Here is an 18,061-nt window from a genome sequence, read left to right on the forward strand (position 1 = left end):
CCTGGAGAAAGCACATCCTTACATGGCAGTCTCATGGCTTTTGTGTTTGTTTGTTTTCTTGTTTTTTTTTTTTTTTTTTTGAGACAGGGCTTTTTTTGTCCTGAGCGCTGGGATTAAAGTCATGCTCAACCACTGCCCAGCGTGTCTCATGCCTTTTTCCGTGACCAAAATATGTACAGTTTGCAGGCAGCCCACAGAGCCACTGTCCGCATTTGCCCCGTGGTGCGCACCTTGTTTTGGGGGAACGGCCCCGTTCCTCACCCTCTTCCCACCCCTGCGTGAGGCCCTGTGTACGGTGTGTTCACTTTCCTTGGAGCACAGATGATTTGAGCCATAACTGGTTCCTCTCTTACTCTTTCTCCAGATTTTTATGCAGCTCTTTAGGAAGCATGACTTGCATACACATACGCCTCATGCCTTTGTTCCCATCATACTTAATGGAAGTTGACTCGAGGTCTGGGGAGTGGAATTCCTGTTCTGCATGTAGGCAGCTCTAGCAGCCCAAAGAGGTGACTTCCTTCGCCTCTTTGCCCAAGTTGATGAACCCCCCCCCGTTAAACAGTGTTATTGGATAGGACCGGGTTCTATTGAATGAGGCAGTTTGTTATATTGCCTGCAGTTAATCAAGCATAGCTTTCTCTGTGATCTCTAAGGACCTATCTCACGCAGACAAGTGGGTGTCGTCAGACGCTGACCTTCAGACTCATTCACATCAAGGCCAAACCAGACTATCCGGCTACAGTGACAAATCAGAGCACTTCCGGAAGCACCTCTCATTTGGGAGGTGTTTATATAGCCCTCAGATCCAGTCAAACCCAAGAATAGCATTAGGAAAACAGTCTCTCGGGCCTGGTGACCCCAGCGAGAGGAGAAAGACCACAAGGAACTCTAGGTAGTCTCTGATGGCAGGACTTTGGACTCTCCCGGATGACCAAAGGGCTGAAGACCTGACTTGAAGGCTATGGAGTTCCTGGCTGCCCCAGGCCGTGGGGGAGACGAGAAACGGCACTGGTCTTCATGGAAAAGGAGGGACAGCACTGTCTTCGTGGAAAAGGAGGGTTTGCTCTGATCCTTTGTCCTCTTGGGCTCATGTTCTAGAAAGACCTATGAACGGCTTCTTACATGGCCTACACATTTGGTTTTCATTCACATACTTGGACAGTTTCGTAGAAGTTCGAACCCCTGGTGGTACGGCATTGAAGGTGACAGTGTATTTATCGTCCTGTGTGATGTGGCCTGAATCTATTCAGCGTGTTCATTTGCTGTTGTAATGCCGTATGTTTGGTTTTGTATGTTTTTGTGGACTCGGACTTTTCTTTCCTGGAGACTAATTAAACAGAACACCTATCTGGATTTTTTCCTGGCTCCGTGTGATATCTGTTGTTTTTTTTTAAATGCGTTTTTTTTCCAGTTTGTCTTTCCTTTCTCTGCTGAGGATGGGATTCTGTTACCCTGACCTTCATGCCATCACTGTTGAGGAGCAGGCACGGACTGTTGTTGCTTCAGGCTGTGAATGTTGATGGGGTGGGCAGGTGGGGAGCAGGGTGCAGATTCACCGTGTGCTTTGTACAGGACTAAACTCCCTGCTGCCATCCTCACGAACCCAGCTGCGCCTGCTTACAAAGAATCACTACAGCTGGGCTGGTTGGCTCTTGACTTTCCCTCACAGAAGGAGCCTGAGGAGGCTGACGGGACCCTCACTGGAGGAGCCAGACAATCCTAACCATAGTTTGGGAAGGATCGGGGAAAGGGCTCCATCTGTACCACCTTGGTGGGAGGGTAGCCCATGCTGGGTGAAGACCCTTTCAATGGAGCTGCTTTAAGGCCACCAACACTATTGCCTGCAACCAACATCGCCCTGTAAGGAAGCCTAGTGAACTCGTTGGTCCTCCTCAGTGAACGCTGGTGGCATCCTATCTAGGTTTATCGTTGGGACTTTCGGGATGAAACTTTAGCAGCAGTGTGGCACAATGAGCTTAGCCGGTCCATCTGGAAGGGAGTCAGCTTTGGAGGGAAGTCCTAGGAGAGGGCAGGGCCTGCTGGAAGCCTTCCCAGAGGCCTTTGCACCTCTTCCTAAGCTCACTTCTGACAGTGAAGTGTGTGACTCTGAGGATGCAGTCGTGGTGGTGGCTTAGAAACGGTTCTCTGGTATTAGCCAAGTTAACCAAGTTGGGGATATAAAATCCAGGCTTAGATTTAAAATACCTTGCATGGCCGTTATTTTAGCGGCTGCTGCCCAATCATCCACTAGGTGGCGACCAAACCTTTTGAGACCCTGGTGGATTTATCTTGTTAGGGTCTCCTGATGGAGCAGACCTTTGAACTAAGATCAAAAGGAATGGGAGAGAAAGGGACTGCTTGGTTTCTGACACAAGCAGGTTCTTCACTCACCTCTGCCGCCAGAGAGTAAATGAACTGTTAGGTGTACAGTGGAGGAGTCCCTGGTGTTCCGGAATGTTCCCTGATCACAGGCCCCGCCCAGCAGATGTGAAGTAACATAAGCCGTTTGTAAAGTCTTCACAGAGAACCCACTTCCATACAATATCATTGGATGTGCCCACCCTTATCCACTCAGTAATTTGCAGTAACAGCACCATAAACCTGTGGGAAATGTTCAAATGGATCACTGTGAAAGCAATTGGGAAGCCTGAAGAGTGTAAACTCGTGGCCTTAGGAAGCGACTCCCTGAACTGTGTGCTAACCGTCCTGTAAGGGAAAGGGGTTCCTAGGCAAGACCTTTCTGACCTCCTCTCCCCCCACCTTCTCCCCACCCTCCAGGTGAGCCATGAAAACTAGAACTGCAGGAACCAACCCAGAGACGATGTCTCCTGTCCTTAGGCATCAAAGACAGACCCGGGTCGTCCTCACGCAAGCACTTCCGCATAACAGCATACACGGGCTTCCTTCCACTGGGTCCCGGGGTCTTTTGTTTCGTGTGTATGTCCTGACCCTCACTGGGTGACCATGGGATCACACATTTTGCCTCCGTGGGGAAAACAGTAACCAACGCTTCACAGTGGCTACCGTTAAGCCCGGGTTTCATGTCGCTCATGCTGTGACCCTCCCCAGACCTTTGGGACTACTGCCTGCATTTTAATAAAAGCCCCACACACTGGAGCTGGAGAAGCCCACCTTCCTGGTGCACAGGTTTGCCTTGCTGCTCTTGCAGAGGGTCTGGGTTCTGATCCTAGCACCCAGGTGGTGGCTCACTATTATCTGTAACTCCAGTTCCAAGGGAACCAGCCCTTCTAGTCTCCCTGGGTGCTGCATGCATGCAGACACCCATCCACATACATGTGCATGCAGTCAGACACCCATCCACATACACATGCATGCAGGCAGACTCCCATCCACATACACATGCATGCAGGCAATCACCCATCCACATACACACGCATGCAGGCAAACACCCATGCACATACACATGCATGTAGGCAGACTCCCATCCATATACAGGTGCATGCAGGCAGACTCCCATCCACATACACATGCAGGCAGGCAGACACCCATCTGAAGATGGAGTTTCTGTCCCACCAGGTCTCCCAGCCCTTTAGTCCCAAATAAATACATAGAGGCTTATATTAATTATAAATTGTTTGGCCAATGGCTCAGGCTTCTTATTGGCTAGCTCTTAATTATTAACCCATTTCTAATAATCTGTGTCTTACCGGGGGATACCCGGCCCTCTTGCCGAGGGCGGCAGCTATATGGCATCTCCCTGTGACTTGCTCTCTGTCTCCTCTTCCCAGAATCCTCCTACTCTTGTGGCCCCGCCTCTACTTCTTGCGGGGCTAATGGTCAATCAGCATTCACTCATCAACCAGTAAGAGAAACACATATTCACAGCACACAGAAGGACATCCCCATCCACATACAATTAAAATAGTAAATCTTTTTTTAAAGAAATATATTTTCATGCAGAACTCGATACAGGGAAGTCAACTGGAAGCCTCTTAAAACCCCTTCCTTCCTGTTAGCCTTCTACTGCCCCCTCTGAAACCCTTCAAGAACTTTCTCTGACAAACGACTAAAGAGTTTACCAATGGTATTGTTAGTATAGAAGTATAAAGGCCAAAGGTGAGAAAGTGGGCCAGGCGATGGGTGATAGCTTAGTTGATGAAGCCCTTGGGCCTACGTTTGGCTCCCCCCCCCCCAGCACCTCTGTAGAAAGCCAGGCATGACGGGGCACACTTGCAAACCCGGGTCTTGGTGGGGCTTGGGGACAGAGGTGGGTGGGCCCTCGAAGCTGACTGTCTGTCCAGCTAGCTAGGTGTGGGTGAACATATTACTAGAGTGAGGTCCATCCCTGAGTGCTCGGCAGGACTGCACAATGAGCATTTTCGAGCCTACAGGAAAGTTGGAATGTGTACAGCAAGCACCCACAGGCTCCCTGTGTACACCCCATGGCCAGCAGGCCACCTCATCTGCTCTGTCCCCTCCTGGCTGTAGCCTCCAACTGCTGATTCCCTAGGGGCTCCAGGGGCACAGTTATCACCCAGGAATGTCTCCACCTTGGGGACCCATAACCTTCTCTTCGTGGTGGTCATTGTGCATCTAGGCTCATATTTACAGTGCTGCACCTCTGTTAGGGAAAGCAGAGTCTCCTTAACCTTTGTGTGTGTTTTTGCTTTGTTTTGTTTGTCAATTCCTGATCCGGGGAGACAGAGCGGTCAATATGTTGTTTACCACACAAGGATGAGGACCTGAGTTTGTACCCACAAACCCACATAAATGTTCATGCATGGGCCAGTGAGGGGAAGTTCAATGGGTGAAGGCACTTTCTGTCAAGCCCAGAGACCTGAATTTGATTCCTGAGAATTAGATAGTAGAAAGAGAGAACCAACTCTCACAGGTTGCCATCTGACCTCCACATGTGCATGGTGGGCACATGTGTGCCTACAAATGAACACATACAATAAATAAACACATAGATAATTGTAATTTAAGCAATTTGGAGCCCGTCATCCTAGTGCTGGGAATAGGAGACAGAAGGATCTCCGGGGCTTGCTGGCCAGACAGCCTAGGATCATCAGTGTACTCCAGGCCAATGAGAAATAAGGTAGACAGGGCATGACAGCACACACCTGTAATCCCAGTAATCCATAGACAGGCAGGCAGATCTCTGTGAGTTCAAGACCAGCCTGGGTCTACACAATGAGTTCCAGGATAGCCAGAGCTACACAGCGAAACTGTGTCTCAAATGCCACTACCACTGCTACTAACACTAATAAGGTAAATGGTTCTTGTGCACCCACACCCATTCTTCAACAGCAAATCCCAGATGCTCCCATCTGGCTCTTGCATAAGGACATCCAGGCCTCTCATCTGGGGCCCAGGGTGGAGCCCTGAAATTGCATGTCAGAAAGCAACACCTCTTCCTTCGCTCCTGCCTGGGGCAGCAGAGGTGGGGAGATCTGAGGCTGGGCTGAGAAGCAGGCGGGGACCTGGCAGGGTCAGTTCTGAAGCCCTAAGGTATTTAGTCCATCCCCGTGTAGCTCCCCTCCACCCCCCTCCCCTCCACCCCTCCCGTTGTTGCTGGCTCCCAGGATGTGATACATTGTACATTTGATGCTTCTTTATTCTCATTGGTTCTTGTCTCCAACTCCTAAGAAAGTGGAGACCACAAATGACTGTGTCCAAGCCACCTTGTCCAATAGCCCTAAAGATAAACCCAGTGAGCGACACTCTCAGAAGTGGGCTTGCACGGACTGTCTGGGGCAGAATTATTCCTCTGGGAAGAAGCGTTGGTTGTCGTCATTAAACAAGCGTTGAAACGTCTGGGGAGAGCTATGCTCCCCTGAGCACCTGAGGTGAGCATGTTGAGTTACGGGGGCCAACAGTAGCTCTCACCTTCCTTCTCTTCATCCCAGAGGAGCTTCTGGGGAGCTGAGAGCAGCCACCAAGTGGCGGCTAAGCTAATACTGTGCTTCCAAGCCCAGCAAGGTGCACTGGCTGGCTGTCATAGAGGGCACTCATTTCCTAGTTCACATCAGGGTGCAGCTGGCATGGCTGGAGCCTGACACTGCCACAGCCCAAGGGAGAAGGGCTGCCTAATGCCCAAATGGCACTGTGCCCAGGCCCACAAATGTTTAAATGTTTAAGAGCACTGAAAATTGGGTCTCTCCTAATTGATTAAAATGCCTTTTTTTTTCCCTAACTCAGAACAAATGTAAAGTAGAGCCATTCCCAGTATCCTTGGATCCCCTCCCAGAGCACTGTAACCCATAACCAAGCCTCATTCTCCTATGGGGCCTGCACAGCACTCGCCCAGGCATGGCTCATGAGACTTGACAAACTCCAAACCAGTGGCTCTGCCTGGAGGTCTCACGGGCCATGTACAGAACAGCCCATGTACTCTGAAGTGATCACAAACTCAGCTCAACCATTGTTACCCTCTCTCTCTCTCTCTCTCTCTCTCTCTGCCCCCCCCTCCCTCCCTCCACAGGAACACTAGCAGCACACTGTAACACACAAAAAAATAAAAGACCCAGAGACAGATATTGGGGTTCAACCTGGAGGAGAAGCAAAGCAGATCTTATCTCTGCCCAGCTGAAATGGCAATCCCGTCTCCAGAAATCCTCAGAAGCAAAAGCTCTGAATTCCTGTCTCCTCCTCCTCCTTATATCCTTACTCCGCCCAGCCATATCACTCCTGCCTCCACCTCCCTAGTGCTGGGATGAAAGGCATGGGATCCCAGGTGCTGAGGTCTCCTTTGTGTGAGCCATTTCTTTCAGGACTGGATCAATTTTGTGTAGTTACTATGGCCTTGAACTAACACAGATCCATCTACCTCTTAATCCTGAGTCCTGGGATTAAAGATGTATGTACCACCACCACCTAAGTTTCCATAGCTAACTAATATGACTAGCTACTTTGCTGTTTTGATCTCCAGTGGCTTTAATAAGTCATAAACAATAGATCACCACAGTCCACACCGCATACACACAGAGTGTGTGTGTGTGTGTGTGTGTATGCGTACTCACACGAGCACACTCTCTACAGTTTCCTGGGGTTGTTTTTCCAGTTTTGAGTGATTATAAGAACTGTTAATCACCCTGCTATAGAGGGATTATTGGACTTCTATTTAGAAACTGAAAACCAACCCAAGAAACAGGAAAACAAACCCCGTTTTCCTGTAGGCGTGGGCTGTCTTTCCTCTGGCTGAGCTATAATCCCTGAGGTTTCTGTGTACACACAGGACTGGTGTTTGGTATCTGAGCACTTGCTTCCCTAGACTCTGCTGGCCACAGATGAGGTCACCCCTTACCCATCAGCCCACCTGCTCCAAGAAATGCAAGCAGGGCAGAGAGGACAGAAGAGTGGGACTAAGTGTCAGGGTCCAAGTACTCAAGAGTCACTAGAACAGATGTCACTGGCTGTGAAGCAGATGCCTGGCTCCTGGTGAGGCCAACAGATCCCAAAGACTGTCCAGTACCCACCCAGACATGGACATAAGAGGCTGCACCTGGCTGCCGCTGCTGCTGCTGCTGCTGCTCCTGCAGGTGAGCTGGGAGGGTACCAGGAACTGTGCGTTGCATAGGTGGGCTTTCATATTCTAGGCTAAAGTAACTTGGCAGGATGATAACCCGACTGAACTTGGTGAGAAGCCGGCATTCTGCTGAAGCCAGGTGCTGTCCATGTGTGGAGTAATACACAGAATTAGATAAATGTGGCTCCAAAATTAGATGAATGCAGGATTGAGAGCCACATCTTACAGGGAAGCAGGAAGCAGCTGAGGGATTTGATGCCAATTTACGAAACACACAGTTTCAGGTTAGAGTGTGTCAATATGAACACGTTTCCTAACAATATTTCCACCCCCACTTGAGAGGGATTGAGGAAATCTCAGAAGTTTGTATTGAAGACAACTGGGGAAAACCAGGAGAGGGCATTGAATAACCCAACTGGAAACAGGATGAGAAAAGCAGGGGCCACCAGTGACAGTCAGCGTCCTGTGTCCCGGTGACAGTGACAGTCAGTGTCCTGTGTCCCAGTGACAGTCAGTGACCTGTGTCCTGTGTCCCAGTGACAGTCAGTGACCTGTGTCCTGTGTCCCAGTGACAGTCAGTGTCGTGTGTCCCAGTGACAGTCATTGTTACATGGAATTGTTGGGTGTAGCCTGCTGGATTTGCTTTCTGCTAGTAAAAAAGAGAAAATTGTATTTAAAAATTAATGTTTTAAGTTAGTATATGAAGCTATTGGTTTCATCCTGGCATTTTCATGTGTACTCTGTTCTTATTCATCCTGGCTCCTCTCCTGTAGTCTCTTCCTCTCACCTCATAAACCTCCTTCTGATTTCATGTTACCCATATCCCAGTGCCTTCCCAAGGTTGCTTCACACACACACACACACACACACACACACACACACACACACACACACACGAGAGACAGAGACAGACACACCACCACATACTACACACACACAGACACATACACAGAGTGAGACAAACACACACACACACACACACACACACACACGAGAGACAGAGACAGACACACCACCACATACTACACACACACAGACACATACACAGAGTGAGACAAACACACACACACACACACACACAGAGAGAGAGCGAGAGAGGAGGCAATAATCGTGGTTGGGAGTAAACACTTTGGGGTCTGAATTCCAATGCTTAAGTAACAGAGGCAGCCACTTCCAGAGGGGTCTGGGCTCAGCTGACTTGGATCCTCAGCTCTGCTCAAGCCCACCTCATGGGCAGGGTTTGAAAACCGAAAGTGTAGGTTGATTGGTTTAGTGTTGCAGCTGGATGTGAGGACTTAAAACAAAACCTTGTTATTGCGTTTTCTTTACTTGCCAATAAAGCTGAAATTCATGCTCCACTGTCTTGGTGGACATGACAGTGTGGAGGGGACCCCATGGGTTTCTCCTACTTAGTCAGTGGGTGTCTTCAACACTCCATCCTGTGCTCCTAACCACTGACGAGGGGGCTACAGTCATTCCATCACGAGTTCGATGTCCGATGCGCTGGACATTTGGATGGACACTGAATAAAGCAGCCAACAGAATAGGGAGGGGTCTGTCTTGGCATACCCACACTCTAGCTGAGCCCCATTTTTTAAAGTGGGTGGATGCCTCACCTTATGCCAATTGTCTGGAGTTAGGAGGGTTACCTGGGTTGTATTTTACCATGTCAGGAGCTGAGCTGTTAATCAATGCTTCCATCTCATCTGTAGTTTTTTTTTTCCAGAACCCTGCTTCATTACCCCATGTTAGCCTGGATCTGAATATATTGCAAATCAAATCCCATCTTCACCCTTCTCTCACACCTGCACCTACCCCCAACTAGTCTCTCAAGGAAATGGCAATATATCCCCACTCTGTTGTGCTAACACAGTGCCTGAGTGGTCACTTCACCTCCATAGCCAGTGAGGGTGGCTAGCTGGACAGTGGGGATCCCACTGTAGACTGCACCTCAGCATTTGTCTGAAGGAGTTTAGCAGCCTCTGGGGAATTGTGATAACTTAGGAGCAGGGGATTCTGGGAGGTTTCAGCAACGACAACGCAGGGGCTTCCCCTTGGTGAAGAGCTACATGTTCAGAAGGTACAGGACTAGCTTGGGAAAAAAATACGCAACTCCTCCATACCTTCAAGATGCTTCCAAATTCCGTTTGCAAGTGTCTTTGACGGGCATATCTGCCCCACACCTAATCCCCGCGCGGACAATCAGTGCTGCTCTCCTGGGGAGGTGTGTGTGTAATGGTTTCCCTCTGAAAGCCCATTGCCCTTGCTCTGCCATTCTTTTTTTTATTTTTTTTTTTAAGATCTGAGAATTTCACACGTGTTTTGATCATAGTCCTCCTTCCCCCACTCTTCCCAGGTCTGTCTCCTCTTCTCTTCCCACCCAGATCTGTGTACCTACAAAAAAAAAAAAATCAAAGGAATTTGTGCTGCCCAAATATTTTTGGATATGTGGCCTTCCACTTGGGTGTGGTCAACTTGCCAGGGGCTACATGCTTGTAAAAAAGCGGCTTTAACATGAAAGCATGAGGACCCAAGTTCAGATCTTTAGTTCCTACACAGTCAGGTGTGGAGGGAGGTTCATGTCGGGGAAGGCACAGCTCCCTCGGGCTTGCTGGCTGACAGCTTCACCTGATAGTTGATCTGGTTCAGATCTATGAGGCAGAAGAGATTTGAGAAGGCATCTGATGTTGACATCTGTCTCCTACATGGACATACATGTATACCTACATGAATGCATACAAACACACATACACTAATAATAACAATAACGATAATGATAATAATACACTAATAACAATAATGATGATAATGATAATGATAGTAAAGGCATTGCTCACAGCTATGCTCTGGCAGCTGAAGTCATCTGGGCTTCACCCAGGAACACGAGAGTTGGGGTGCTGCACAGGTGTGTGCTAGAGCTGTCCCTGATGAACCTGAGGCAGGCCATCTGGGGAAAAAGCAGCCAGACTCTGCCCTAACAGCAGCGGCTTCCTAGTGGGACTTTCTGCTACCGTATAACAAGAACCATGTTTTCCAAATGATCGCATGGGCTTTAGCACAGTGGGTTAGAAAAGCATGTGCCCCAAGCTGGGTGTCTTGAACTAAGAGGAACGTGTGGTCATCTTTCTAAAGTTCTGGCGTCTGCAATTGCACTGACCGCAGGCTCACGGTCCCTCTGGTGGAATGCTTCAGAACCGCCTCCTGGCTTCTCCGTTGCTAAGGCGGCCTGCAGCTTCCTCACTCCAGTTTCTGCCCTGGTCATCTCCAGCCTTCTTCCCGGGTGTCTGCTTCGTCTTCCTGTCGCTGATCAGGGCGCACCAGGGAGTCTTCATTGTAGCTTGATTAAACCTGAACTTTCAAGATCACGTTCACAGGTGCCAGGGACTAGGACTTCTGCATCCAAATTTAGGATGCCATTCAACTCCCAGCAGAGGCATAAGAAGGGGCAGTCTGGAGAGAAGGGACAGGAGTAGCCACTCCAGAGGATGCTCCAGTGTCTCTCATAGAAATGTGGGGGCCATCACTCCTGGAGGTTGGCACAGAGGGCTGGAATGAAAAGGGACTTGACTGTGGGGGGAGTAAGGGGGTAGGGCCTGGAGAGCCAACAGGTGACCGTGTTCTGTTGAGTTAGAGAGTCCCAGAGAAGGGATACTTTGTGAGAAAATGAGCTAAAAGGATCAGTTTTGATAAGCTGAGTCCAAATAGACTGTTAGGTATAAGAGGAACTAAAGGTTGCCTGGAGACTTTCACAGGAAAAGGCAAACACTTGGCCCTTCCTGTTCGAAGCACTTTTTATTTATATTGTTTATTTGTTTGGTGTGTGTGTGTGTGCCCACACGCGTGTGCACGCCCGCGTGTGCACAAAAGTGTGCACAGGCCTGTTCCTGCCTAGGCATGCATGTGGATTCAGAGGACAACTTTAAGGAATATGTTCTCTTCTATCACGTGCATCCTAGGGATCAGGGGTAGGTCATGGGGCGTGGCACCTTTACCTGCTGAGCCATCTCACTGACCTCCTCAAGCACTTAAAAAAAAAATTAAACAGTAAGAAGCTGGTGCTTTGAAAACACAAAGCTGTACTTACAGGGCACCGTGTAATGACCCTGTTGCTGAGTGCGTAGCAGGGTGAACATGCGTCGTCTCAGTCGTTATCATTCTTTTATGGTGGAAACATCCAACAGTCTTTCTTCTAGTGGAGGTGCTTGCACCCACAGATCTCCAGGGAACCCAGGAATGCTAAGCATACAGGGTTGTCTTTTCAATGGAAAAGATGTAAAATATGTTCTTCCGTCCAGAGAGCTGAGCGTTGGAGGTGATTAACAGCCTGGTGACCTGCATTGTATGGTGGGCCAGATCAAGCTCCACACCCAGGACTGGAGGTAGCTAGAAATCTAAATGACCCTTACATTATCTGTACAGCCAGGACCAGAGGTGGCTAATAATCCAAATGGTCTCTACACTTCTGTGTTGCCAAGACCATGCCAGACCCTTTCCTAGCCCTCAAGCTAATGCAAGATCCCATCTTTTTGGAAGAAATGGCATCTACCTTGAGTTGAGTTTAGATGTAGTTACACTTTAATGTTCACTGGAGGATTGTATTATACAAGGAAACTTTTTCCGAATTATATTGTCTGTAGCTTTACTAGCAATAAACTGCCTGGCATCGGACTCCCTGAAGTTTGATTCAAGTTGAGAGAGAGAGAGAGAGAGAGAGAGAGAGAGAGAGAGAGAGAGAGAGAGAGAGAGAGAGAGAGAGAGAGAGAGAGATGAATTGATTTATTCCAAGCATTTCCAGAAAGAATATTTCCTATTTAGGGTCTTAGTTCTTTGTTCCTTACTTTCTTCCTTCCCCCTACATTATTCTGAGAGGTGTTTTTGTTTTTGTTTTTGTTTTTTCTAAAAGCTATCATGGCTCCCCTGACCAGGTAAGCCTGAATGACACTGGTAACCTGGTCCAAGTCCTCTTCCACCTGTGAAAGGGCATGTAGGGTGGAGGGGAGGAGCTTGCCCGCCTGCCACTCCGATAAGACAGCCTGGTGTAGACTGCAGCTGGGGAAGCCAGCTTGGGGATGGTCCTATCAGCATGGCAGAGAGCATTATGCAAATTGCTGTGAGTGGCGTCCTCTCTGGAAGAACTGCCTCAATTGTCCTGGATGGAGGTGTAATAGATGCTCTTACAGGCTCATTTCAGCAGCAGGGACCACTTCCCTTTTCCTGCATCACACGGATGCAGCTATTCTCAGGCTGCACAAAAAAGAAGAGAAAGCCAACAGGAGGGAAGGCCGTGTGGATTTCAGATACCACTCTGGCAAAGTGTAAACCCTCAACTCTTTTTGAAGACCCAGTTGGCCTTCGCTGCCTGTTGGCTGGGCCCATTTGTGCTGTTATCACAGAATAAATCTGCAGAGCTGGAGAGGGGAGCAGTGAAGACTCCATCTTAGACTGAGGGACTTGAGTGCGGCGACAGGAGACTTCACACAGTCCGTGCCAATGCCCGAAAGCCTGGAGAAGAAACAAAATCAACTCCTGCATCCATTTGCAAGAATTGTAATTTCTTCTTTAAATTATTTTCATTTTCCATGTGTAGGCATTTTGCCTAGATGTCTGTTTACCCCGTGTGCCTGGTGCTAATGTCGGTCAGGAGAAGGTGTTGGATCCCCTGTAACTGGAGTTTTATAGAATGTTGTGAGCCAACCATGTGGGTGCTGGGAATAGAAAGCAGGTCCTCTGTAAGAGCAGCCAGTTATCATAACTGCCCAGTCACCCTCTCTCCAGCCCCTAGGCTTGTGTTTAAATCTCCCAGTATTAGTCAAGAAACACTCAATACCTGAACATGCTGGCTTAAGATTTGGAAAGTCAAAGACTTTTTCTTTGTGGCAAGAGACATAGTGCACCACCACTGACACGATCTCTGGGCATACACGGGGACTTGAGTTCCACATAGTGCACGCCTGTCATCCCAGGGCTTGGAACAAGAATACACACACCACACACACACATACACACACACACACACACACACACACACATATATATATATATACATATATGTATATATATATGGGATGTACAAAACAACTCTTTTCCTTTAGGTAAATAGAAATAGAAACGCAGTCTGTGGCAGGTAAAATGCCATTACTACCTTTGACATGAACAAAATGACCCAGCAGTGTCACACACCAAAAGGACACATGTAGAATGTGTCTTCATCTCCTGCGAAACCCCAAAGCCCACTGTGTCACCCCATGGTCCCTAACTAAGATAGATCCCACGTGTTCTATGTGGCCACACTCGGTGGTGACCTGGTCGAATCTGGGCCCACTCACAGTGACACTGGTGACTTCAGGTCCAAATCCTGGAAACTCTGAATGCATGAGTTATGTTCACTTAGATATGGTGTTAGAAACGAAAACTGACAAGTTTTAACCATGTTTAATTCACTAAAGAGAACAATAGCCCATCACACACGCAAATATGAATAATATAGTTTTACTCAAAATGACTGTGTTTTTCAGATTGTGCCTAATGAGAAGAGTGGTGCTGTTTCATACTTTGTCAAGTCGCCCGAGCGTCTGGCTTAGCGGCAGGCAGCTGGGCTCTCCTCCTAATCGGCTGTGAATGCTGCTCGGTTGAAGGATGTCTGGAGAGTCTGCCCTTTCACATGTTTGTACTTGGAGGGATCTGAATACTTAACAAAGGGAATTTGGGGCTTTTCTCTTTTGAGACGACACGAAAACTTGACAGTGTCAGTGTCCCAACCGTTACCTCTGATGCAAAATCTGAATATAATGGAATGAACTTTCATTACTGCCCTAACTTCCCCAGGACTACAGGAATGGCTTGGACAAAGAGGGCTGCAACATACAAAGGAAAAATTCCCACCAAGGCCAGCTCAGTGAGTCTGTGAAATTACTGGAGTCCCCCCACGGGAATAACGTGGGTGAGGGATTGCACACAGGAGCTTGGGTGACTCTTGGGCGGTTGTATCACCAATAAGCCCAACCCCAGCATGAGTGACAGCCCGCTAAAGCGGTATTACTGCTGTTCCCTGAGGGACGTGCAGTGGGCTCCACAGACCTGTCCTCTGCTCTGGCCCCTTCGGCCATGATCGGCTTCAGCACCCTCAGGCGAGATGTGTCCCGAGGGTTTTGTGATTGAGTGCATGTGTGCATGTTCATGTGTGCATGTGCTTGTGTGTGTGTGTGTGTGTGTGTGTGTGTGTGTGTGAGTGTGTCTTAAAACTTCTGTTGCAGTGATACACACCAGGGCCTGTGCAGCGAGTGCCTTTACATTCTGAGCCATCTCACTGGACCATCAAAATACCTTATATGAGAGTTTATCAACTGTTAAAACTTGTGTCCCATTTGCTTCACCATACCTTCCCCGAGTGCACGTTTTCCCCTGCTTCCGCCTTATCTGAAGTCAACACCCACTTTAGTTTACTGCTAGCTTTGGGCTCCATTGCAAAGCTTGTCTTTTTGTGTCTCCTCAGCCTCGGAAATGGTTTTTTTTTTTTTTGAGGGGTGGGTGTTTAAGGCTATTGGAGTGCAAATCACACACTAGGAATGCCGGAATGCCCAGTGAAAACATCAGGATCTGTTATTTTACTAATTATTGTAAACAAAAGAACTGGAGAGGACACGGAAAAGCCCAGTTAAGTCGCAGGGCCAGCTGACATTGGCTTCTGCACGTGCCTATTAGGCTCTGTGCTGACCCTGGCCAGAGGAGGTTACCACTGTCTCCTTCAGTGGCAGAAGAGCGGGGTGGTTCAAGGTTGGGCATCCCCACCTCCCCTGCTGGCAACGACACACCAGAGTCCTCTGACTCTTTCCCTGTGGTTAGGGACAGGGTGATGGTAAATTGAGATGCAGTGAAGAAGACATCATAACCACTGACACCAAGCACAGGGACTGGGATGTAGCTCGGCGGTGCAGTCCCTGCCTAGCACCCAGGAGGTGGCCTCTGGCTTCCACCTCTGGAACCGTGACCCAAAAAAATCTAAACGCAGAGGTTCTGTTCCGGTATTTGTGCTGCCCCATGCAGTTGCTGTAGGACACTAACGAGGAGGACATTAGTTAATGACACTAATTAGCTACTGCCATTGACAGCTTCCGATAGGAAGCCGATGGTTGTCTCCGTCCCATTGGTGGGGGTTGGGAGTCAGTTCTGATGAAAGAGGCCAGAGTCTGCCCTTTGCCCACAGACAGGAGGGGCTGCGTTCTTCCGTGCCGTGTTCATGTTTGACTGCTGAGCAGAGAATTGCAGCTCCATGTGGACTTCTGGAACCCCAGGCACTGTCAGTGAGGCCAGCGAGGTTTCCATGTCTAACTAATACGTAAGAAGCCAGGGAAGAGCAGAAAACGGTCAAAGGGGCGAGCGGGCAGGCTTGTCCTTCCTTGTTTATTAGATTACATTGTGCCACGCCTGATCCCTTCAGGGTTAGGGTGGGCAGACTGAACTACTACCTGATAAGCGTAGTGTTCCTATTTCTAGTCATTCACTTTATAGGTAAGTCACCTAAAAAGAAAAAAAACGTTTTATTGCAGATAAAAGTGAATGTGAAAAAGGGTAGTATGGCCAGAATCCATCTTGACGTATAAGGAGATGGTAGCCGTGGAATGGATATGTGAGGAACAAACCATGGGGTTAAATTCTGTCTAGATTTCCTTGCCTAGTGAACACCTGATGCCAGAATCAAACCCTAACACTGTCTGTCCAGTTCCGGTAACTTTCTTGGGAAGATGTGAGTAAGTAACTAGATAAGGGCATCAGTGATAGAAGCAAGAAATGGTTCTACCCAAGACCAGCATGGGCACCAGTTGCTCATTGAGCTCACGGACAGGAGTGTAGACGATCCACAAAGGGCTGCATCCCTGAGATGCCCCCCAACCCCAGCATGTCTAACAACGTCTCCAGAGCAACATGGGTGGAGCCGCCTCAGGTAAACGTCTGCCCCCCAGAGCAGTGGTTCTCAACCTTCCCAACGCTGCAACCTTGAATGCAGCTCCTCATGCTGTGGTGACCCCCAACCATAAGAGTCTTTTGTTGCCACTTCATAACTGTAATTTTTGTGGTGTTGTGAGTTGTAATGTAAATATTTTTGGAGATAGAGTTTGCTGAAGGGGTCGTGACTCACAGGTTGGCGACCACTACCCTAAATGCTATAACTTCCCCAAAGACTGTGTTCAGCTAGGGCACAATTGCGTGGATAACAGGAAAGAGTGTAAGGAATCTCAGGTGAGCATGCGGAGACCTTCAGGCCTGGTCTTGTTGAGGGCCTCCTCTACATATCTGGAGCTGTTCTTATTACGATGGTTCTGGCTGTTATTTCTTGAAGACCAGATTCTCCAACATGAGTGTGTGTGTTTAGTTTCTTTTGTTTGTTTGTTTTTTCTTTGAGGGACCTACCACCCAGCTCCCAAATAAATATACATGAAGGCTTATTCTTTCTTATGAATGCCTGGCCTTAGCTTGGCTCATTTCTTGCCTGTTTTTCTTAAATTATCCTGTCTATCTTTTGCGTCTGGGCTTTTGCCTTTCTCTATTCCTATACCCCTTTCTTTCTTTCTTACTCTGTGGCTGGCTGTGTAGCTGTGTGGCTGGCCCCTGGAATCCTCCTCCTCTTTATTCTCTCTGCCTGCTGGCCCCATCTAGCCTTTCTCCTGCCTTGCTGTTGGCCAGTCAGCTCTTTATTGACCAATCAGGCGTTTTAGACGGGCAAGGTAACACAGCTTCACTGAGCGTTAAACAAATGCAACATAAAAAAAGTGCAGCACACCTTTGCATCGTTAAACAAATGTTCCATAGCATAAGCAAGTGCCACAGTGTGTGTGTGTGTGTGTGTGTGTGTGTGTGTGTGTGTGTGTGTGTGTTCATATCGTGTGACACTATTTCTGGGGTGACAAGAACAATTGTCTACATACCCCAAACAGGGAACCAACATCATGCATCCTAAAGTAATGATACCACCAAAGTCCAACTTGAGTTTGTTGGAGTTACTTCCAAGAGTGTGGGTTAGGAGTACTTACAGGCAGGATGACTCAAAGGCAGCAGTCTCATTGAAAGCCCACCCCAGTGTGCCCACCCCGGTGGCGCATGAAAGTTAGAGCCCTGGAGCTCAATGCACAACTTACAAGCAGCTCGATGATGAAGGGTCTCCTCTCCTTAAGCCCTCCCCACTGCTTATATAACCTTGAAATCAGGGACGGGCTGTAAATGGAAGTTTCTCTGTCTCACCTGGTCTCACGGGCACTTCTAAATAATCACTCAGAGGCTTAATATTAATTACAAACTGCTTGGCCTATAGTTCAGGCTTATTGCTAACTAGCTTTTAAATTAACCCATTTTTATTAATCTATGTATTGCCACATGGCTGCAGCTTTTAGCAGTCTGCTGGTACCTTGTTTCTTGGGTGGCTGGTTTGCGTCGCTTCTCGACTCTGCCCTGTTTTGCTCCCTGTCTTCGGTTTGACCTTCCCACCTAGCTATATTCTGCCTTGCTATAGGCCAAATCAACTTTTATTATCAACCAGTGAGTGTTGTAGAGTATTGTTTTAAGGTGTGTTGCTTTTGT

General features: G+C 48.3%; 1 protein-coding gene across 2 annotated transcripts in view; it reads left to right on the forward strand.

The window, feature by feature from the left end:
• The first annotated feature begins 7,185 nt into the window (after window positions 1-7,185).
• Cdh26 (cadherin 26) overlaps window positions 7,186-18,061 on the forward strand; it is a 51,305-nt gene continuing 40,429 nt past the window's right edge. For both annotated transcript variants that reach the window (XM_021229726.2, XM_040732882.1), the window contains exon 1: window positions 7,186-7,502. In XM_021229726.2, the coding sequence (XP_021085385.2) occupies window positions 7,446-7,502 (57 nt within the window). In that variant the 5' untranslated portion in view covers window positions 7,186-7,445. The remainder of the gene's footprint in view (window positions 7,503-18,061) is intronic.

Source organism: Mesocricetus auratus, unplaced genomic scaffold, assembly GCF_017639785.1.
Source record: "Mesocricetus auratus isolate SY011 unplaced genomic scaffold, BCM_Maur_2.0 Super-Scaffold_100028, whole genome shotgun sequence".
Lineage (NCBI taxonomy): Eukaryota > Metazoa > Chordata > Mammalia > Rodentia > Cricetidae > Mesocricetus > Mesocricetus auratus.